The 18,898-nt window shown below is 45.5% G+C and overlaps 1 protein-coding gene across 5 annotated transcripts in view; it reads right to left on the reverse strand.

Annotated features, from left to right (window-relative positions):
- KLF8 (Kruppel like factor 8) overlaps positions 1-18,898 on the reverse strand; it is a 283,965-nt gene that overhangs the window by 18,278 nt on the left and 246,789 nt on the right. For all 5 annotated transcript variants that reach the window (XM_030210147.1, XM_030210143.1, XM_030210148.1 and 2 more), the window contains 2 exons: positions 11,400-11,502; positions 10,521-10,657 (listed from right to left, as the gene is read on the reverse strand). In XM_030210147.1, the coding sequence (XP_030066007.1) occupies positions 10,521-10,657; positions 11,400-11,502 (240 nt within the window). The remainder of the gene's footprint in view (positions 1-10,520; positions 10,658-11,399; positions 11,503-18,898) is intronic.

The following is an 18,898-nucleotide window of genomic DNA, read 5'->3' on the forward strand; positions in this document are numbered from 1 at the left end:
GTGTAAGACAAATTCTTCCCCTAAGCCTATCAACAAATTCCAGGCAAAGCCAGTGAAGGCTGAGGTAGGTTACAAGAAAAGGGAAGAGGGGGAGTGCATCACGGTCTCTGCCCAGTTTGCAGAGTTGCGGACTATCAGTAATTCCTTAATTCCCTGCCAAGCACAGCCCACAACTGGCAGGCACAGTGACTGCGAAGGATAAGCCCACATGGCCACGCCTGCGATAAGAAGGGAGACTTTGGAACAGCAGTGGCGAAAAAGTCTCAGGTTTCCATGAGCTCAGGGTTCAGAAATCTTCAATGTGTTGCCCAAACCTGGGAAGGTTGCTAGGATACCGGTTGGAGGTGGGCGGGAAGGAGTTCCCGAGCTTTTCAGAAACTTTCTACCTATCTCTGCAAAACTCTCTGCTACACAAAGAACACAAAGACAATGGCTGTTAGAACATTTAGCACGCTGAAGAATCTGATATCGGCCAATTGGATTCTTCAGCTTGCTGAATGTTCTAGCAGCTATTTTCCTGTGTGGAACAGACGGCCAAAATACAGTATCCAGGCGAGCGGAACTGCAATGGGTTTGTGTACGTGGATTGCAATTAATCCTGACACTTGTCTACCACAGCATGAGCTCTGGGTTTTTTGAATTAAAGCATTTGCAATTTACTGGATTCAATATGAAAAATTTTCACCTTTTCTTAATAACAATTTTACTGATCATCTGCATGAAATCTCTCCCCATCCCCATTTTTTTTTCCAAAGATGCTCTAACTATGGTACTGGAGAGGAATGATATGCTGCCAAGTGAACATGAGAACTGCCCTGTGATGGCACTTCTTTCTTTGTGAACTGGCTTCCCGGATGGCTGGGAGAGCGGCAGAAACTTGAATAAGTACATAAGTACATAAGTAATGCCACACTGGGAAAAGACCAAAGGTCCATCGAGCCCAGCATCCTGTCCATGACAGCGGCCAATCCAGGCCAAGGACACCTGGCGAGCTTCCCAAACGTACAAACATTCTATACATGTTATTCCTGGAATTGTGGATTTTTCCCAAGTCCATTTAGTAGCGGTCTATGGACTTGTACTTTAGGAAACCATCTAACCCCTTTTTAAACTCTGCTAAGCTAACCACCTTCACCACGTTCTCCGGCAACGAATTCCAGAGTTTAATTACGCGTTGGGTGAAGAAAACTTTTCTCCGATTTGTTTTAAATTTACTACACTGTAGTTTCATCGCATGCCCCCTAGTCCTAGTATTTTTGGAAAGTGTGAACAGACGCTTCACATCCACCTGTTCCACTCCACTCAATGTTTTATATACCTCTATCATGTCTCCCCTCAGCCGTCTCTTCTCCAAGCTGAAAAGTCCTAGCCTCCTTAGTCTTTCTTCATAGGGAAGTCGTTCCATCCCCGCTATCATTTTGTATAATGTATAATCAATATCGGCATGAAGGTGATATGAAATACTTTCATTTCACTATGATAGAAACATCTTAAAAAAAAAAAAAAAATCTCTACCCTTAAACCACAGCATAACTTGCAGTCATTTACTGAACTCTTTTCCTCTTGCAATTTAAATAGATATATATTTTTGTATTATAAATTTTCAGGTCAATATTCAAACCTTGTGGTCTGCACATTTTTATAGAGGTCAGGTACAGTGTTATTTTAGTATATTCAGTATCGCACATGTACAGTCAGCAGTTGACTACTGAAACTATACCTTATAGCGATGATAGTCAGTCATTGAATTTTATACAAGATTTTGCATGTATCCGCATGTGTAAAATGCCCCTTATAAAATTGCTCCTTTATGTGCTGTGACAAGTGAGTACTTCTATGAGATCTGAGTGTAGGCCCGTCTCTAGCCTTCCCTTCGTGAGTTCGTTCCCTCAGAGTCCCGCCTTCTGACATCATTTCCTCTTTCCGTGAGGGCGGGACTCTGAGGGAACGAACTCGAAGGGAAGGCTAGAGACAGGCAGGGCTTTCAATAACGCGGCCGCTTCGACAGAGGTAATCAGGGGAGCGAGGAGAATCGCTGGGTATGGATGGCTGGAGGGGGGCAAGGGAGAGAAGAGTATCGCTGGGTATGGATGGCTGGGGGGGGCAGGGGAGAGAAGAGAATCGCTGGGTATGGATGGCTGAAGGGGGGCAGGGGAGAAAAGAAAATCGATGGATATGGATGGCTGGAGGGGGGCAGGGGAGAGAAGAGAATCGATAGGTATGGATGGATGGAGAGAAGGCAGGGGAGAGGAGAGTTGCTGGACATGGGTGGATGGAGGGGAGGGCAGGGGGGAGAGGAGGGTTACTGGACATGGGTGGATGGAGGGGAGGGCAGGGGGAGAGGAAGGTTGCTGGGACATGGGTGGATGAAGGGGAGGGCAGGGGAGAGAAGAGAATCACTGGGTATGGGTGGCTGGAGGGGGTGCAGGGGAGAGAAGAGAATCGCTGGGTATGGGTGGCTGGAGGGGGCAGGGGAAAGAAGAAAATCGCTGGGTATGGATGGCTGGAGTGGGGGCAGGGGAGAGAAGAGTATCACTGGGTATGGATGGCTGGAGGGGGGGCAGGGGAGAGAAGAGAATCGCTGGGTATGGATGGCTGGAGGGGGGCAAGGGAAAGAAGAGAATCGATACCGTGTTTCCCCGAAAATAAGATACTGTCTTATATTAATTTTTGCTCCCCAAGACGCACTAGGTCTTATTTTCAGGGGATGTTTTATTTTTCGGGGAAACATTGTGGTCGCCTCCTTTCACCTTCGCACTCACAGCAAGCAGCAGCAGGGCAGGCCACGCCTTCCTTCCGTGTCCCGCCCTCGCCTGACGTTACGTTACGTGAGGGCGGGACACGGAAGGAAGGAGTGGCCTGCCCTGCTGCTGCGAGTGCGAAGGTGAAAGGAGGCGTTTAAGGTTAGTTCCAACTTCTGGGAGCGACGGAGGGCGGGTGGACGGGGGGCCCAGCAACCTCGGGGGGGGGGGGGGGGACGGCCTTGTCCGGCTCTCGGCGGCCCTGCTTTAAAAGAAAAACTGCTAGGTCTTACTTTCGGGGGAGGTCTTATATTTTCCAATTGCAGCAAGATCTCTACTAAGTCTTATTTTCGGGGGATGTCCTATTTTCGGGGAAACACGGTAGCAGCAGAATCGGATACTGGGCCAGCATGATGAGAAAAACAAATTCACCAGACAAAGATAGAAAAAAATCATTTTATTTTCATTATAGTGTTTGGAATATGTTCACATTAAAAGTTTATATTTATTTACTTATTTATGGCATTTTATCCCACATTAAAGATGACAGGGGGGTGCAGAGGTGAATGGGGGTGCAGAGGTGAACGGGGGCGCAGAGGTGGATGGGGGGGGGGGGGCACAGAGGTGGACCGGGGAGAGAGCCTGTTGTTAAACATTTACCAGCACATCACTGCCCGGAACCGATGTAAGACTCACCGGTCTATAATTTCCCGGATCTCCTCTGGAACCTTTTTTACAAATTGCCATTACATTGGCCACCCTCCAATCTTCCGGTACCATGCTCGATCTTAAGGATAAATTACATATTACTAACAATAGTTCTGGAAGTTCATTTTTCAGTTCTATCAGTACTCTGGGATGAATACCATTCGGTCCAGAAGATTTGCTAATCTTCTATTTGTCAAATTGCACTATTACATCCTCTAGGTCTATAGAGATTTCATTCCGTTTCTCCGACTCGTCAGCTTTGAATACTATTTTTGGCACCGGTATCTCTCCCAAATCTTCCTCAGTGAAGACTGAAGCAAAGAATTCATTTCATCTCTCCGCTACGGCTTTGTCTTCCCTGATCGCCCCTTTCCCCCTCATTCATCTAGCGGTCCAACCGATTCTTTTACCAGCTTCCTGCTTTTAATATTCCTTAAAAAAATTTTACTATGTCTTTTTGCCTCCAATGCAATCTTTTTTTCAAAGTCCCTCTTTGCCTTCCTTATCACCGCTTTGCATTTGACTTGACATTCCTTATGCTGTTTCTTATTATTTTCAGTCAGTTCCTTCTTCCATTTTCTGAAGGATTCTCTTTTAGCTCTAATAGCTTCCTTCACCTCACTTTTTAACCATGCCAGCTGTCATTTGGTCCTCCTTTTATAATACGCAGAATATATTTGGCCTGGGCTTCCAGGATGGAACGCACCCCATGCCTTTTTGAATTCCACTACATTTTTTTACTCCACCACCTCCATCAGGAGGGCGTTCCAGGGATCAACCACCCTCTCCATGAAAAAGAATTTCCTGACATTACTCCTAAGTCTACCACCCCACAACCTTAGCTCATGTCCTCTAGTTTTACCATTTTCCCTTCTCTGAAAAAGTATTTGTTTCTATATTAATACCTTTCAAGTAGATGACTTGGAGAAAAGATGGCTGAGGGGAGATATGATAGAGGTCTATAAAATAATGAGTGGCGTGGAAAGGGTAGACAAGAAGTGTCTGTTTACTCTTTCCAAAAATACTAGGACTAGGGGGCATGCGATGAAGCTACAAAGTAGTAAATTTAAAATGAATCGGAGAAAATATTGCTTCACTCAACATGTAATTAAACTCTGGAATTCGTTGCTAGAGAATGTGGTAAAGGTGGTTAGCATAACAGGGTTTAAAAAAGGTTTGTTCGGCTTGCTAAAGGCAAAGTCCATAGACCATTATTAAAATGGATTTGGGGAAAATCCACTATTTCTGGGATAAGCAGCATAAAATGTTTTGTACTTTTAGGGATCTTGCCAGGTATTTGTGACCTGGATTGGCCATTTTTGGAAACTGGATGCTGGGCTTGATGGACCTTTGCTCTGTCCCAGTATGGCAATACTTATGTACTTTTGAATTGTTGTAAAATGACCCTTTACTGGGGACAATTTTAGCCCCCCCCCCCCCCCCCAAGGGCATGCGATAGGAGCCCTATTCTATAATGGAACCTACATGCCCAGGTTCCATTATAGAATACTAACGCAAACCAGCATTTGCATACCTAGCATTTAGGTGCCCGTCTTTACACCACCTGTAGAGCTGCTCTAAGTGCGGGCACCTAAATGCGGCACTGACGCAGGTAACTTTCAGTGTTCTGTAAGTTGCGCATGTGAGAGCCTCGCCTATGTGTCACCCTTGCCTCACCCCTGTATACAACCCACTTGCAACTATCCTCTCTATAAGTTAAGCAAGTAGTTACAGAATTGTGCTCAGAGCAAGTAACATAAATGTTATTATTTTGTATATTTAAGCATATAATATCTGAATAAATGTAGAATTACCTTTAACATGTAAACCTAAGTAGTTTTGCTTTCCAGCAGTCCTAAAGCAGACTGCTTCGCCAGCAAGGACAATACATCCCAAGCTGATCAACCCAATCTGCAGTAACCACAGGGAATACATTCTGATTTCATTTAGAACAATAAGAAACACCAACATAATGGGTATGGGGAGGGGGGCACTCACAACTCAAACCTTTCACTTTTACAAAATGACTGTGCACTGGGAAAGAAGCTTTTAAGAAAGTCTTCACAGAACTTTGACAATCCCTTTCTCCTCTTTGGGAATAAAGAGTCTAGAAAATGATATTTTGCATTGATCGAGGACACAGGTCTAGTCAGAAATGCATTTAAGTTACCAAAAATGTATCGATACAACTTGATATGTTGACCTGCAGTCCTCTAAAGGAAGTATTTGGCATAGAACAATGGTGCCATCTGGTGGTTAACTAGGTTAAACAATTTAATTTTCTAACATACATATAGGCCATGCACTCTGTACAGCTGAAAGTCACATCGTGCCACCTGGTGGACAAAGATAACAATACAGCATGTCAAACAGCAGGTACTGTGTTGTCTTCTAACAGGATACATAGGGCAGGATTAAGGTATAGGCAAATTAGACACATGCCTAGGGCTTAAATGTTTAAAGGAGACTCTGACAATGAACTAATTCATCTATTCCCAAAGCAAAATGTTACCCCAATTAAATTAGCTGCTAGCAGAAAGAAGAAAAGAAGCTACTGCTACCCACAGAACTATCTCGTTTCTCCAGCCCCAGTTCATTGTCCTCCAGTAGGCAGTTGTTGGTGACAAATGCTTCCTACTTACATAAGAACATATTGCTGCCTCCTCCTCTGTTTTTCTCTGCAGTCAGTAGAACATGGGACTTTGTGAGACCCACTAGCCCCACCTGCAGAGGACAAGGCAGCAGCAGACAGGAAGCAGTGCTGACTCCTGCTGGCAAGAGTGGATCTGATTGGGGGGGTGAGAGGATTGCTGTAGTTATTGCACAGGGGAGGCTAACATACTGGTGCTCACATGTTCACTAGTTGCTTTTAGCCCACCAAAGGGTTAATCCCCGCCTTGAACATAAACCAACAGAGAAATATCTTTATGCATTTTGTCTGTGTTTTCTGCATAGATCACAACTCGGTACACTACGCTTACAATATTCTGTCCAGATTTAGGGATAGAACAAAAAAAAAAACAATTAAAGAGCAAAAAAAGATTTCAAATAGTGGTGAATATTCTGATGCATATTCAATTTTGCACTTGTACCCAACATGCAATTTTAACTGCCCCGCAAAGAAAAAAAGAGGAAAGGCTAAAGCGGTTAGGGCACTTCAGCTTGGAGAAAAGACGGCTGACAGGAGATACGACAGAGGTCTATAAAATAAAAAGTGGAGTGGAACAGGAAGACGCGAGTCGCTTGTTTACACTTTCCAAAAATACTAGGACTAGGGGACATGCAATGAAGCTACAAAGTAGTAAATTTAAAACAAATCAGAGAAAATATTTCTTCACTCGACATGTAATTAAACTTTGGAATTCATTGCCAGAGAACGTAGTAAAAGCAGTTAGTTTAGCGGGGTTTTAAAAGGGTTTAGACAGCTTCCTGAAAGAAAAGTCCATAAGCCATTATTAAAATGGACTTGGGGAACATCCACTGCTTATTTCTAGGATAAGCAGCATAAAATGTATTGCACTGTTTTGGTTTTGATGGACCTTTGGTCTGTCCCAGTATGGCAATACTTATGTACTTACAATACAGTAGAGAGTACAAAATGAGAACTATTTGACCCACCTCCTCTGCTCAGCTGTACAAAAATATCCGCAAACCCTGAGCATTAGCAGTAACTTTGTGAAACTGAGATCATACTCAACATACCTTGGCTTAAGAGTGAGATTCATTCCCATCATTGTATGTGGAAAACTAAAATCCGTTCCAGGAAATAAGGAGAAGGCAAAAGTACAAAATACTAATACTAGTACTATGTGCAAAACTAAACCATTTGGAGACATTTCCCCCAATAAATAATTTTTTTCCACAGTTTTCAACAGCATAAATCTAGCTTCAAACATTCTCCACCCTCCCCCACAAAAACAAGTGTATCTTCCAATTCCTACATCTGGCCCCTCATGCCGGAGCCCTCCATTGCCCTGTAAAGTAACGTTAAAACAGCACTGGCAAATACTTTTGGTGCTCAGGATTCTTTAAGCTTCCCAAAATGCTGGCTGAACTTTCCTTTCTGGCAGCAGAACTGAAACCTGCAAAACCAGAGCCAACCTCAGCACATTAGAAAATCATATCTCACCAAAAGCCAAAGGCATGCATTTCTCACACTGACACCCAATCACCCTTATGCTTCTCATGTCACACCAACATCTCAAGTGACCCTCTGATATCATTGTCACGCTCATGTCTCAAAGTGATATGCAGCCACATGCAAAGCTATGTGCATGCAAATACAACATGGGCATGCCTGTGTTCGTGAGCAACGTCACAGACTGTGAAAAATAAAAATATAAGAACATAAGATTAGCCATACTGGGTCAGACCAATGGTCCATCTAGCCCAGTATCCTGTTTTCTGAACAGTGGCCAAGCCAGGTCACAAGTACCTGGCAGAAACCCAAATCGTGGCAACACTCCATACTACAAATCCCATGTCTGTCTCAATAGCACACTATGGGCTTTTCCTCCAGAAATTTGTCCAAACCTTTTTTAAACCCAGATACGCTAACCACTGTTACCACATCCTCCGGCAAAGAAGATGAGACCTAACAATGCAATAACCTGCTGAAGGAGAAACCTCATAGATCATGGATGGCTTCTGAAGATGCCCACCCACAGGGGCAGCAAGGTCATCTTTTACCCTTGTCTATGTGGTACAGTACAGTTAGCTAATTTATAGCCCGCTCATATAAAAAAAATTATATAGCAGGTCACAATCAAGATACAAAGGGACCCTTTCATTAAGCCACATAAGTGTCTACGCACACCCAACACACATCAATTTGGAATTACCGTCTGGCTATCGCGTGGCCCGGGTGGTAATTTCATTTTTTACATGTGCCAGAAAATAATGTTTATTTTCTGGCGCGCGGCACTAACGGGCAGTAAAAGGCATTCTACACACATAGACCATTACTGCCCGATTAACGCGTGAGACCTTTCTGCTAAGTCAACGGGTGGCAGTAAGGTCTCAGACCCAAAATGGACGTTCGCCAAATCTCATTTGGCCGCACGTCCATTTTCGGTCAAAATTTTAAAAAGGCATTTTGTACAGGTGCGCTGAAAAATTGATCTACACTCATCCAAAACACGCGCTTACACTAGCACAGGCCATTTTTCAGTGCAACTTAGTAAAGGGACGCCTAGATTAATAAGATATTCTAGGATGTAACAATAAATAATCGTATAACAGTATACACTACACTATAATTGCTTCCTTATTACGCTGCGTATGACTGGTAGCGCTATAGAAATGATTTATAGTAGTAGTAGTAGTACATGTTTATGAAACAGAAACGTCTTTAAGTTCTTCATAAAGGTGGCGTAACTAGGCATACTGCCTACAATAGGTGACAAAATTGACCACAGAGAAGTAGCTTGATCAGAAAACAGTCTAGTAAGCAATTTCTTTGAAATAATTCCCCAAGGGCTAGGGGAGGAAAAAAAAAGATGGTTTACAAATATTATATTTTAAGACTGAATCAGCATAGCATACTAAAGAAAGCATATACTGAAGACTAAGGCCAAAAACAATCTTATATCGTGAACACCCTAATTTAAAAAGTACTCTAGCTTCAACTGGAAGCCAGTGCAACTTAACAAAAAAATGAAATAACACGATTGTATTTTTTAGAGAGAGAAAATCAAAAGCACAGCCACATTTTGAATAGTTTGGATTTTTTTTAAAGATGTGTTTCTACAAGCCTAGATAGACAATATCACAATAATTCAATTTACCAGAATGAGTGACTGTACCACCAATCCAAATAAATCTTTTGGCAGACATTTACTAACACTCTCCAACTTTCTTATCGTGTGGAAAGAGCTACGTACTAAGGAATTAACCTGATTTTCCATACTTAGGGCCCTGTTTACCATACCCGTTAACCATGTACGTGCCTACAATATCCCTACAGGCACCTACATGGTTAGCATGCCCGCTAAGCTTAGGCACTCAAAAAACACTAACGCACATTAGTAAACAGGGCCCTTAAATTCCTATATAACAGGTTACCCAAAATCTTAACTGAGCGTTCTAGGGAATAGAAATCGCCGTCAATATTGAATTTTAAATCCAAATTTGATCACTGCTTGGTCCCCCAACAACAAAAAATTTAGTTTTCTCCCTATTTAATTTAAGATAGTGTGCTATCATCCAGTCTTTCCACTCTGTCTTTCTGGCCCCGTGAGCATGCAGTGGTATCCCCTGCTTGTGTGTTTTTCTACCCCTTCCATATCTCAAGATGATGCACAACATGGTTCTACCTTCCACGACCAAGTCACCTCTTTGCCATAAGTGTGCACCTGTGTCGGGGAGGGGGAGGATAATTTTATAACAGGTATATATATATATATATATATATATATATATATATATATATATATATATATATATATATACACACACAAAAAAAAGCCTTTATAAAATTAGCCCCCACCCACACTTCAGGGGTGGGGTGATCACTGAGGGACCCACCCCACAGTAGCCAGACCCCCTGCAACCAGTCACATAGGGGCCCCGTTTACTAAGACATGCTAGCATTTTTAGCGCTTGCTAAGTTTTAGTGTGCGGTAATTCTAGAGACACCCATATATTCCTATGGGTGTCTCTAGTGTTAGCATGCACTAATTTTTAGCGTGTGCTAAAAACATTAGTGTGCCTACAGCGCAGTTTACTAAACAAGGCCCATAATCTATGACAAGGCAGAATTGGTGTGTAGAGCCTGAGCTCTTTCATTAAAACTCAGGGACCATGGGTCAGTTTTAGCAGACAATGGAAAAGGTGCTGGTACTCAGTACCCCCTCAAAAAAGCCCTGGTTTTATGTACCATCATTGGCGGTCAGCGTATTATATTTATATTCCGCACTGTGCAAGGGTTACACTATTGTGCGTCTCGCATGTCCCAGGCGGGAGCACGTGCCGCTGCCTCCATCTTTTACGATGAGGGTCTACAATACTGCTCGCTTCCCATGTAAGTATATATTGCTGCCCTCTCCCCACCCCCACCACATGGACACATACCAGTGTGTATTCTTCTGTGTGCTTTCAGATGGGAGCTTTTTGTGTAAACTTTATTGCAGCCCTCAAAATCACACTGATGAACGCGTCTCTTCTTCATATCAGGAGATTCAGCCATGGGCATCCGCGTCAAGTCTGACCTAGGGAATGACACACAAAAGGATAAATTTGTCAGGAAGCACTGTGCATAAATTAGTCTACATAAGACAGGTCAGTTCAGTGGCTCAGCAGCAACGTTATGTGTGATGCAAGTGGGAGATATGGATTTAATCCCCAAGTCTGACTTCAGTTCTTCATGTAGAGCAGGGATAGCGATGCTAGTGAGCCAGTGCTGGGAGCCCCCACCTACACAGAGGGTGCACTGTTACCAGGATCTGTGACCCCCCCTGGCCATGGTCTGCCACTGCGATGCCTGAGGCTACAGAGCACAGGTGTTAGAAAAATGAGAGAACAACCTAAGCGCTTGTAGATAAAAGGTAAGAGGAGTCCAGACATTAAAGTACAAGTGCATTGGTCTGTGATGCACCAGGCAATCGGACAGCATGACAGGGAACAACTGTAATCAGAGACCAACTAGAGAAAAAAAAGCTCTTCTTCCCCTCATCCACCACAGTGCACCCAAATGCTTGACTCAGATTCCACAGGTGGGAGGCAGGAGACTGTCAAATTATACTCCACAACCCTAACCATATTCCCTCACCTCTAGCAGCCAAGCCCCCATCCCCCAGCCCCTTCTCCTATCCCCTCCCCCATAAGCAGCTGTATTGTCCTAACCCCACCTCTTCATGCCTTTTCTTCTTCACAACTGGCTATGTTCTCCTACTCCCCCCTCCGACATAGAGCCCCCTATACCCTCCATTACAGGTGGCTGTCAACACTCACTCTCTTGGCACCTCCAAGAAGGACGTGGAACAGCTCTCCATCACGCTGTCATCACTGTCGCTGTTTATCTCCACGGGAGACATGGAGCTAGGATCAATTTTCACTGGAAAAACAAGACAACAGCAATGAAACATCATCTCCAGGAACCAGGGGTCTCCGGCAAGAAGGAACTTTGCACCAAGAGGGAAAGAGAGGTGAGTGGAGGTGGGGTGAGAGACAGAGTGACTAATCCCTGCAAAATAAGAGAGTGGCAGGGAGGAAAACAGAAAGGGGAGGAGGGGCAGACAAGGTGATATAAGTGAAAGGCATGGAGAAACGGATGTAGACCCCACATACTATACTCTTGAACACACAATTTTTATGCTTAGCCTGCAAAGTTATGTATGCAGGTTATACAGTGGTGTGAAAAAGTACTGCATCACCTCTGTGATAATGATAACTTTCATCTCTGACCAGCTTTCTGCCCCAAATGTAAGGTGGAAAATATTGCATGTCATACGCCATTTTCAGAATTCAAGTTTGCATCAGTTGTATGTGTTTTTCTGATATTTTTCAGCGCCTGTAATGGTTTTTATCTCTCCCATTGGTGTTCCATTAGGAGCTTCTAAATTTGATGCATTTTCGGATCGAAATGAACCAATGGTGCTGAGAGTTTTCTGACCAACGAATATGCTTTAGTTTTTAGCCAAGTATTAAAGTTGATAAATTGTTTCAAATGGTCCTTTTCAGGGCCACAGAATTAATAAAAAAATATTTAATAAAAAAGTAAAAATAAATTTAACAGGGCTACTTTAACACTTGAACTTGTGATATACATAATACACATAGTATCATACTATACATGGCTCAAAAAATAGGATGGATGACGCTAAATAAAAAATTTCAATGCTAAGTACATGCAAAATTGAATTTACAACTTACTTATGAACTTAATACTGTATATGAATTTGGTTTCATTAACTCATTGCAGAAAGAGAAATAAACGAAAACGTGATTTTCTGAACAGGTGATGCAGGACTTTTTCATGCCACTGTAGACTACCTACAGTAACGCACATAAGTTAATTGACAAACTAGCTGCTAATTGCAACAACCAATTATTGGTTAACTGGCACAAACTAGCACTATTTTGCAGTTACTTGTGTGACTGCAATTCATTAGTTTTATATAAACGTAACACACAAAATTCTATAGCGCATAACTGCAAGGCAGTGTGGACGTGGGAGGGACACTGGGCGGGTCAGGGGAGTAGACAGAACTTACGTGCTAAGATTATAGAATACCGACAGTCATGGACATTTACACCAGCTATGATGGGTCTAGGCCTTTGTCTATATAGGTATAATACAGAGCTTGGCTTGACAACCTCCTGCAAGAACAGAGCCCAATGCAGGGTAAACTTTAGCCCTAATTTGCTCATCTAGCTGATGTCATTATTGCACAAATACTGTGCACTGAACTTCTTGTACAGAGACCAGCTTGCCCTACCACTGTGGTGGATTGGGTTCTGGGACTTTCCTGAATTCCAAGAACTGTGATATCTTCAGTGACATAAAATGTGGTTTCTGAGGTCCAAATGTTCTCTGATCTTCAAAGATAAGGCCTCCATCAGAATCGTATAAAGCAGGAGCATTAGAAGCCAAGAAAACGAGCTGGTTTTTCCATTTGACCCGAATTACCATCATTTTCGGTTTCTACTAGCCTTCTCTGCTGCTGTACTGCTGGGACCTGTCAGAGCTCTTCTGGTGTCCTACGCCGACATCACCTGCTACCCTCATCTACACCTAGATTGTATGCCAGCTCCATTACTGCTAAAGTGTAATAACAGGAGGCCTGATTTCAGGGTCTGACCCAGGGTTTGTGTGGATTCATTCTAACTAATATGTCTTTATTACTTCTTCCTAAGTTACCTCACATGTGTACATCATAGGAGCCAACTTTTCAAAATGATTGGGTGTGCTGAAATGTTTTTTTTTTTTTACAGGTGGTGCATTCCCCCCTCCTCCGAGTTCCAGGCCCCCAAATATTGGTGGTGCTCAAGCACCCACAGCACCCACGGAGTCGGCACCTGTGGTGTACATAATTTGAAGAAGTTATTCATGTTTGCACTTTGGGAGGTTTTACTCGCTTGTAAATAAATAGCCTTTACTTTTTAATAATTGGCCTGTTTCCTTGCTTGTCAGTATAGCTTAGGAGCGACAGAACTTGGATTCATATAATTTGTGGGATGAGGTTTCAGAAAATCCTGATAACAGCTACCAGTATAGTGCTTTCTGTATAGTGCATACAAAAAGCACTATACTGTAGCTAGCTCCGCTTACACAGCCATTGACTTAGTGTAAGCAGCCACATCTAAATGTTGGCGTGTAAATGCCAACTTAGCCTAGTATTCTTAATAGTAATAATACACATAGTTGCTGGAACAGAATTTGCACATATCATTCGGCTGAGAGACTGAGATGGGCCTGGACCACCACCCCCACCCCGCAGGATCGCCACTGCAGCGCCCCCTCCCCCAGGATCGCCGCTGCCACTGCTGCGTGCCGCAACTGCAACTACCTTGGCTGGCGGGATCCCAAGGCCCCGCAGCAGTAGAGGTTTTCCTCCAGCGCTGCTCTTCTTCACTCTGCTGCACGGCCTGCCTCTGCGGCTGCTTTTTCTGTCACATCGCGCATGTTCAATTTCAAAACCAAGCATGCGGGACCTAAGGAGAAAAGCTGACACTTGGCAGACAAGGCGGCAGAGTGAAGAAGAGCAGCGCTGGAGGAAGACCTCTTCTGCTGGTGGGGCCAAACCAGAGGCCCTGGCCTGAAGTCCAGCTTCCAAGGGGGGCCCAGCACTGGAGTTTTCTCTCTCTTGCTCCTGTCGGGATACGATCACCCGGGTCCCATCAGAAGCAGAAGAGAGAGAGAGAGAGACCCTGGTGCCAGGCCCCCCCTTGGAGGCCCAGGGAATTTTGCCCCACCCCCAATTCTCAGCAAACCTGCATCCTGCCACCTAACTTTTGGTGACTGGTAAAGAATTACCACCATGGAGACTGGATTTTCCCATAGACAAAAGGGGCTAGTTTGGTCTAGATTTTCTGATCACTTCGTTAAGAAACAGACTTCTCTGGGCAGTAAAAATGGTGCTGCCTGACTGGGACATTTTTTTTTTTTACATGGAAAACAACTTGAATTTTCTTAACTGCTGCACCAGGGACACTAAAACCCACTTCTCCTCTTCCTCCACTTTCTACCTCAGTCGATAACGCACTCATCCTCCCCGTCTCATCTGCCCGCAACCTCGGAGTCATCTTTGACTCCTCCCTCTCCTTCTCTGCGCATATCCAGCAGATAGCCAAGACCTGTCGCTTCTTCCTCTTTAACATCAGCAAAATTCGCCCTTTCCTCTCTGAACACACCACCCGAACTCTCATCCACGCTCTCATTACCTCTCGCCTTGACTACTGCAACTTACTCCTCACCAGGGACGTAGCCAGACTTGCGTGGGAGGGGGGTCCACAGCTCGAGGGGAGGAGGCACATTTTAGCCCCCCCCCGCCGCCGCCCCCTCCCGCTGCCATTGTCGCCCCCCCATCTCTGCCGACCCCCCTCCCGCCGCGAACCCTCCCCCGCCGCCGCCTACCTTCCGTTTTGCTGGCGGGGGACCCCACTCCCCGCCAGTCGATGTCCTCTCCCGTAGAACGCAGCGGCACTGTCTGGCAGAGAAAAGTCTTCTTCCTTGCATGCTGACGTCCTGCACGTTGTACGTGGGGCTCAGGCCCCACGTAGCTACGCCACTGCTCCTCACCGGCCTCCCACTTAGCCATCTATCCCCCCTTCAATCTGTTCAGAACTCTGCTGCACGTCTTATATTCCGCCAGAACCGATATACTCATATCACCCCTCTCCTCAGGTCACTTCACTGGCTTCCAATCAGATACCGCATTCAATTCAAGCTTCTCCTTCTTACCTACAAATGCACTCAGTCTGCTGCCCCTCACTACCTTTCTACCCTCATCTCCCCTTACGTTCCCGCCCGTAACCTCCGTTCACAGGACAAATCCCTCCTCTCAGTACCCTTCTCCACCACCGCCAACTCCAGGCTCCGCTCATTCTGCCTCGCCTCACCCTATGCTTGGAACAACTTTCCTGAGCCCATACGCCAAGCCCCCTCCCTGCCTATCTTCAAGTCTTTGCTTAAAACCCACCTCTTCAATGCTGCGTTCGGCACCTAACTCCTACCGTTCAGCAAATCCAGACGGCCCCATTTTGACTGCCCCTATTGGACTGACCGTTCACTTGTCTTTTAGATTGTAAGCTCTTTGAGCAGGGACTGTCCCTCTATGTTAAATTGTACAGCGCTGCGTAACCCTAGTAGCGCTTTAGAAATGTTAAGTAGTAGTATAGTACTTCCAGAATGTTTGCTCTCAGCTCCGAGTCCTAACTGTGACCTGCTCTGAATGCTGCCACCCACACCGTCCTACACTTATTAAGGACAGCAGCAGGATCATCTCCTGCACATGCAAAGATCCAATAATTCAACTGGCGATTACAATCAAACTTCTGCAATCTGATTCACTTTCCTGAGAAGCTACTGAAATTCTTTCAAATTTCTTACTTCCTTGGCCACTCTTGCTGGCTTAAATCCAAGAAAATTAGGAGCACTTTTGGGCTCACTGTTTTCACTCCCTCCACCCCCCCCCCCCCCAAGACAATAGACAAATACAATTATGGTATGATTAACAGAATTGTAGACGGGGGGGGGGGGGGGGGGAGTTTTTAAACCAGGAGGGTGAGGCATAACTTTAAAATAAATGAACATCCTATTTCAAAACAGAGTGAGATTAGAAGAAATCAAGTATAATAAACAAAAGTAGTAAGCAGAATAAGACCAAAAGACTACTTTCAGGAATCTTTTTGGCATTTCCTGTATCTTCTGGGTTTGTTTATTCTTATTTTTAGTGGTAGTTACTCTTTTATGATTTATATAAGTACATCAAGACAGACTGAAGGTCTATCAAACCCAGCATCCTGTTTCCAACAGTGGCCAATCTAGGTCACAAGTACCTGGCAAGATCCCAAAACAGTACAATACATTTTATGCTGCTTATCCTAGAAATAAACAGTGGATTTTCCCCAAGTGCATTTTAATAATGGCTTATGGACTTTTCTTTCAGGAAGCTGTCCAAACCCTTTTTAAACCCCGCTAAGCTAAGGTAAAATTATGTATAATCATACCTGATAATTTTCTTTCCATTAATCATAGCTGATCAATCCATAGACTGGTGGGTTGTGTCCATCTACCAGCAGGTGGAGATAGAGAGCAAACTTTTGCCTCCCTATATGTGGTCATGTGCTGCCGGAAACTCCTCAGTATGTCGATATCAAAGCTCCATCCGCAGGACTCAGCACTTAGAGAATTACACCCACGAAGGGACACTCTGCCCAGCTCACCACCGCCGAAACGGGGGAGGGGAATTAACCCAGCTCATCCCCACACAAGTGGGGGAGGGGAATCTGTCCAGCTCATCCCCGCGGAGCGGGGGAGGGACACCACACCCGCCGATGCGGGGGGATCTGGCTTATCCTGCAACCGCAACCGCGGGAGGAGCTGACTGACCCTAACACCGCCGAAGCGGGAAGGGTACAAAGCTGCCCTACAGCCGCACGAAGCGGGAGGGAGTGCCGGCAGAATTTTAAGTCTCAATCCAGCCCCGTAAAACGGAGGGGAGAGGAATGCAGCAGCTCACTGTAACACAAACTCGTCTTAACTCTTGAAGAATCCAAGTGAAAAAAACTTGAACACGAAGTCTTTCTGAAGTAACTGAAGACTAAACTTGAACCTGAAATGCAACCAGAATAAAACAGTACAGATATCTGGGAGGGGCTATGGATTGATCAGCTATGATTAATGGAAAGAAAATTATCAGGTATGATTATACATAATTTTACCTTCCATATCATCAAGCTGATCAATCCATAGACTGGTGGGATGTACCGAAGCAGTACTCACCCAGGGCGGGACATTGAAATCCCTGACCTCAACACTGAAGCTCCAAACCGGGCCTCCGCCCGTGCAGCCACAGTCAAACGGTAATGCTTGGAGAATGTATGAGCCGAAGCCCAAGTTGCCGCCTTGCATATCTCTTCCAAGGAGACGGATCCGGCCTCTGCCATCGAGGCCGCCTGAGCTCTTGTGGAGTGAGCCTTCAGCTGGATAGGCGGCACCTTCCCCGCGGCCACATAAGCCGCTGCAATGGCTTCCTTGACCCATCTTGCCACTGTAGGCTTAGCAGCCTGCAGACCCTTACGAGGACCTGCACACAGGACAAACAGATGATCTGACTTCCGGAAATCATTGGTCACTTCCAAGTATCTGATGATGACTCGTCTCACATCCAGATATTTAAGAGCAGAGTACTCCTCTGGGTAGTCCTCCCTACGAAAGGAAGGGAGACAGAGCTGCTGATTCACATGGAATCGAGAAACAATCTTGGGCAGGAAGGAAGGCACTGTGCGAATAGTCACTCCTGCCTCAGTGAACTGCAGAAAAGGCTCTCGACAAGAGAGCGCCTGGAGCTCGGAAACTCTTCTGGCTGAAGTGATAGCCACCAAAAAGACTGCTTTCAACGTCAGGTCTTTCAGAGATGCCCTCGACAAGGGTTCAAAAGGCGGCTTCTGCAATGCTCTTAGCACCAGGTTGAGATTCCACGCAGGCACCACTGAGTGCAGAGGAGGGCGCAGGTGATTAACTCCCTTGAGAAAGCGCACCACATCTGGCTGCGAAGCCAGGGAAACACCCTTCAGGCGGCCCCTGAAGCAAGCCAGAGCCGCTACCTGGACTTTAAGGGAACTGAGCGACAGGCCTTTCTCTAGACCTTCTTGCAGGAACGCCAACACTGAAGAAATTGGAGCAGTGAAGGGAGAAAGTGAGCCTGCTTCACACCACGCTGCAAAGATACGCCAAACCCTGGCGTAAGCAGTAGAAGTAGAGCGCTTCCTCGCTCTCAGCATAGTGGCGATGACCTTGTCTGAGAAGCCCTTCTTCCTCAGACGCTGCCGCTCAATAGCCAGGCCGTAAGACCAAAGGGGGAGGGATCCTCCATCACCACGGGACCCCGATGCAACAGGCCCTGCTCCACTGGCAGTCGCAGAGGATCGTCGACTGAGAGCCTGATCAAGTCCGCATACCAGGGACGTCTGGGCCAATCCGGACCCACCAGGATTACCCTGCCGGGATGCTTTGCCACCCGGTCTAGCACCCTGCCCAACATGGGCCAGGGCGGGAACACATAGAGAAGCTCTTGTGTCGGCCACTGTTGGAGAAGAGCATCTACTCCCAGGGATCGAGGGTCCCGTCCTCTGCTGAAGAAGCGCGGCACTTGGCAATTGGCCGATGACGCCATCAGATCTAGGCTCGGCTGGCCCCAGCGCTTCGTGATGTCCAAGAACGCCTGAGCAGATAGCTGCCACTCTCCGGGCTCCAAGGTATGGCGACTGAGAAAGTCCGCCTTGAC

Source organism: Microcaecilia unicolor, chromosome 7 (genome assembly GCF_901765095.1).
Source record: "Microcaecilia unicolor chromosome 7, aMicUni1.1, whole genome shotgun sequence".
NCBI classification, from domain to species: domain Eukaryota; kingdom Metazoa; phylum Chordata; class Amphibia; order Gymnophiona; family Siphonopidae; genus Microcaecilia; species Microcaecilia unicolor.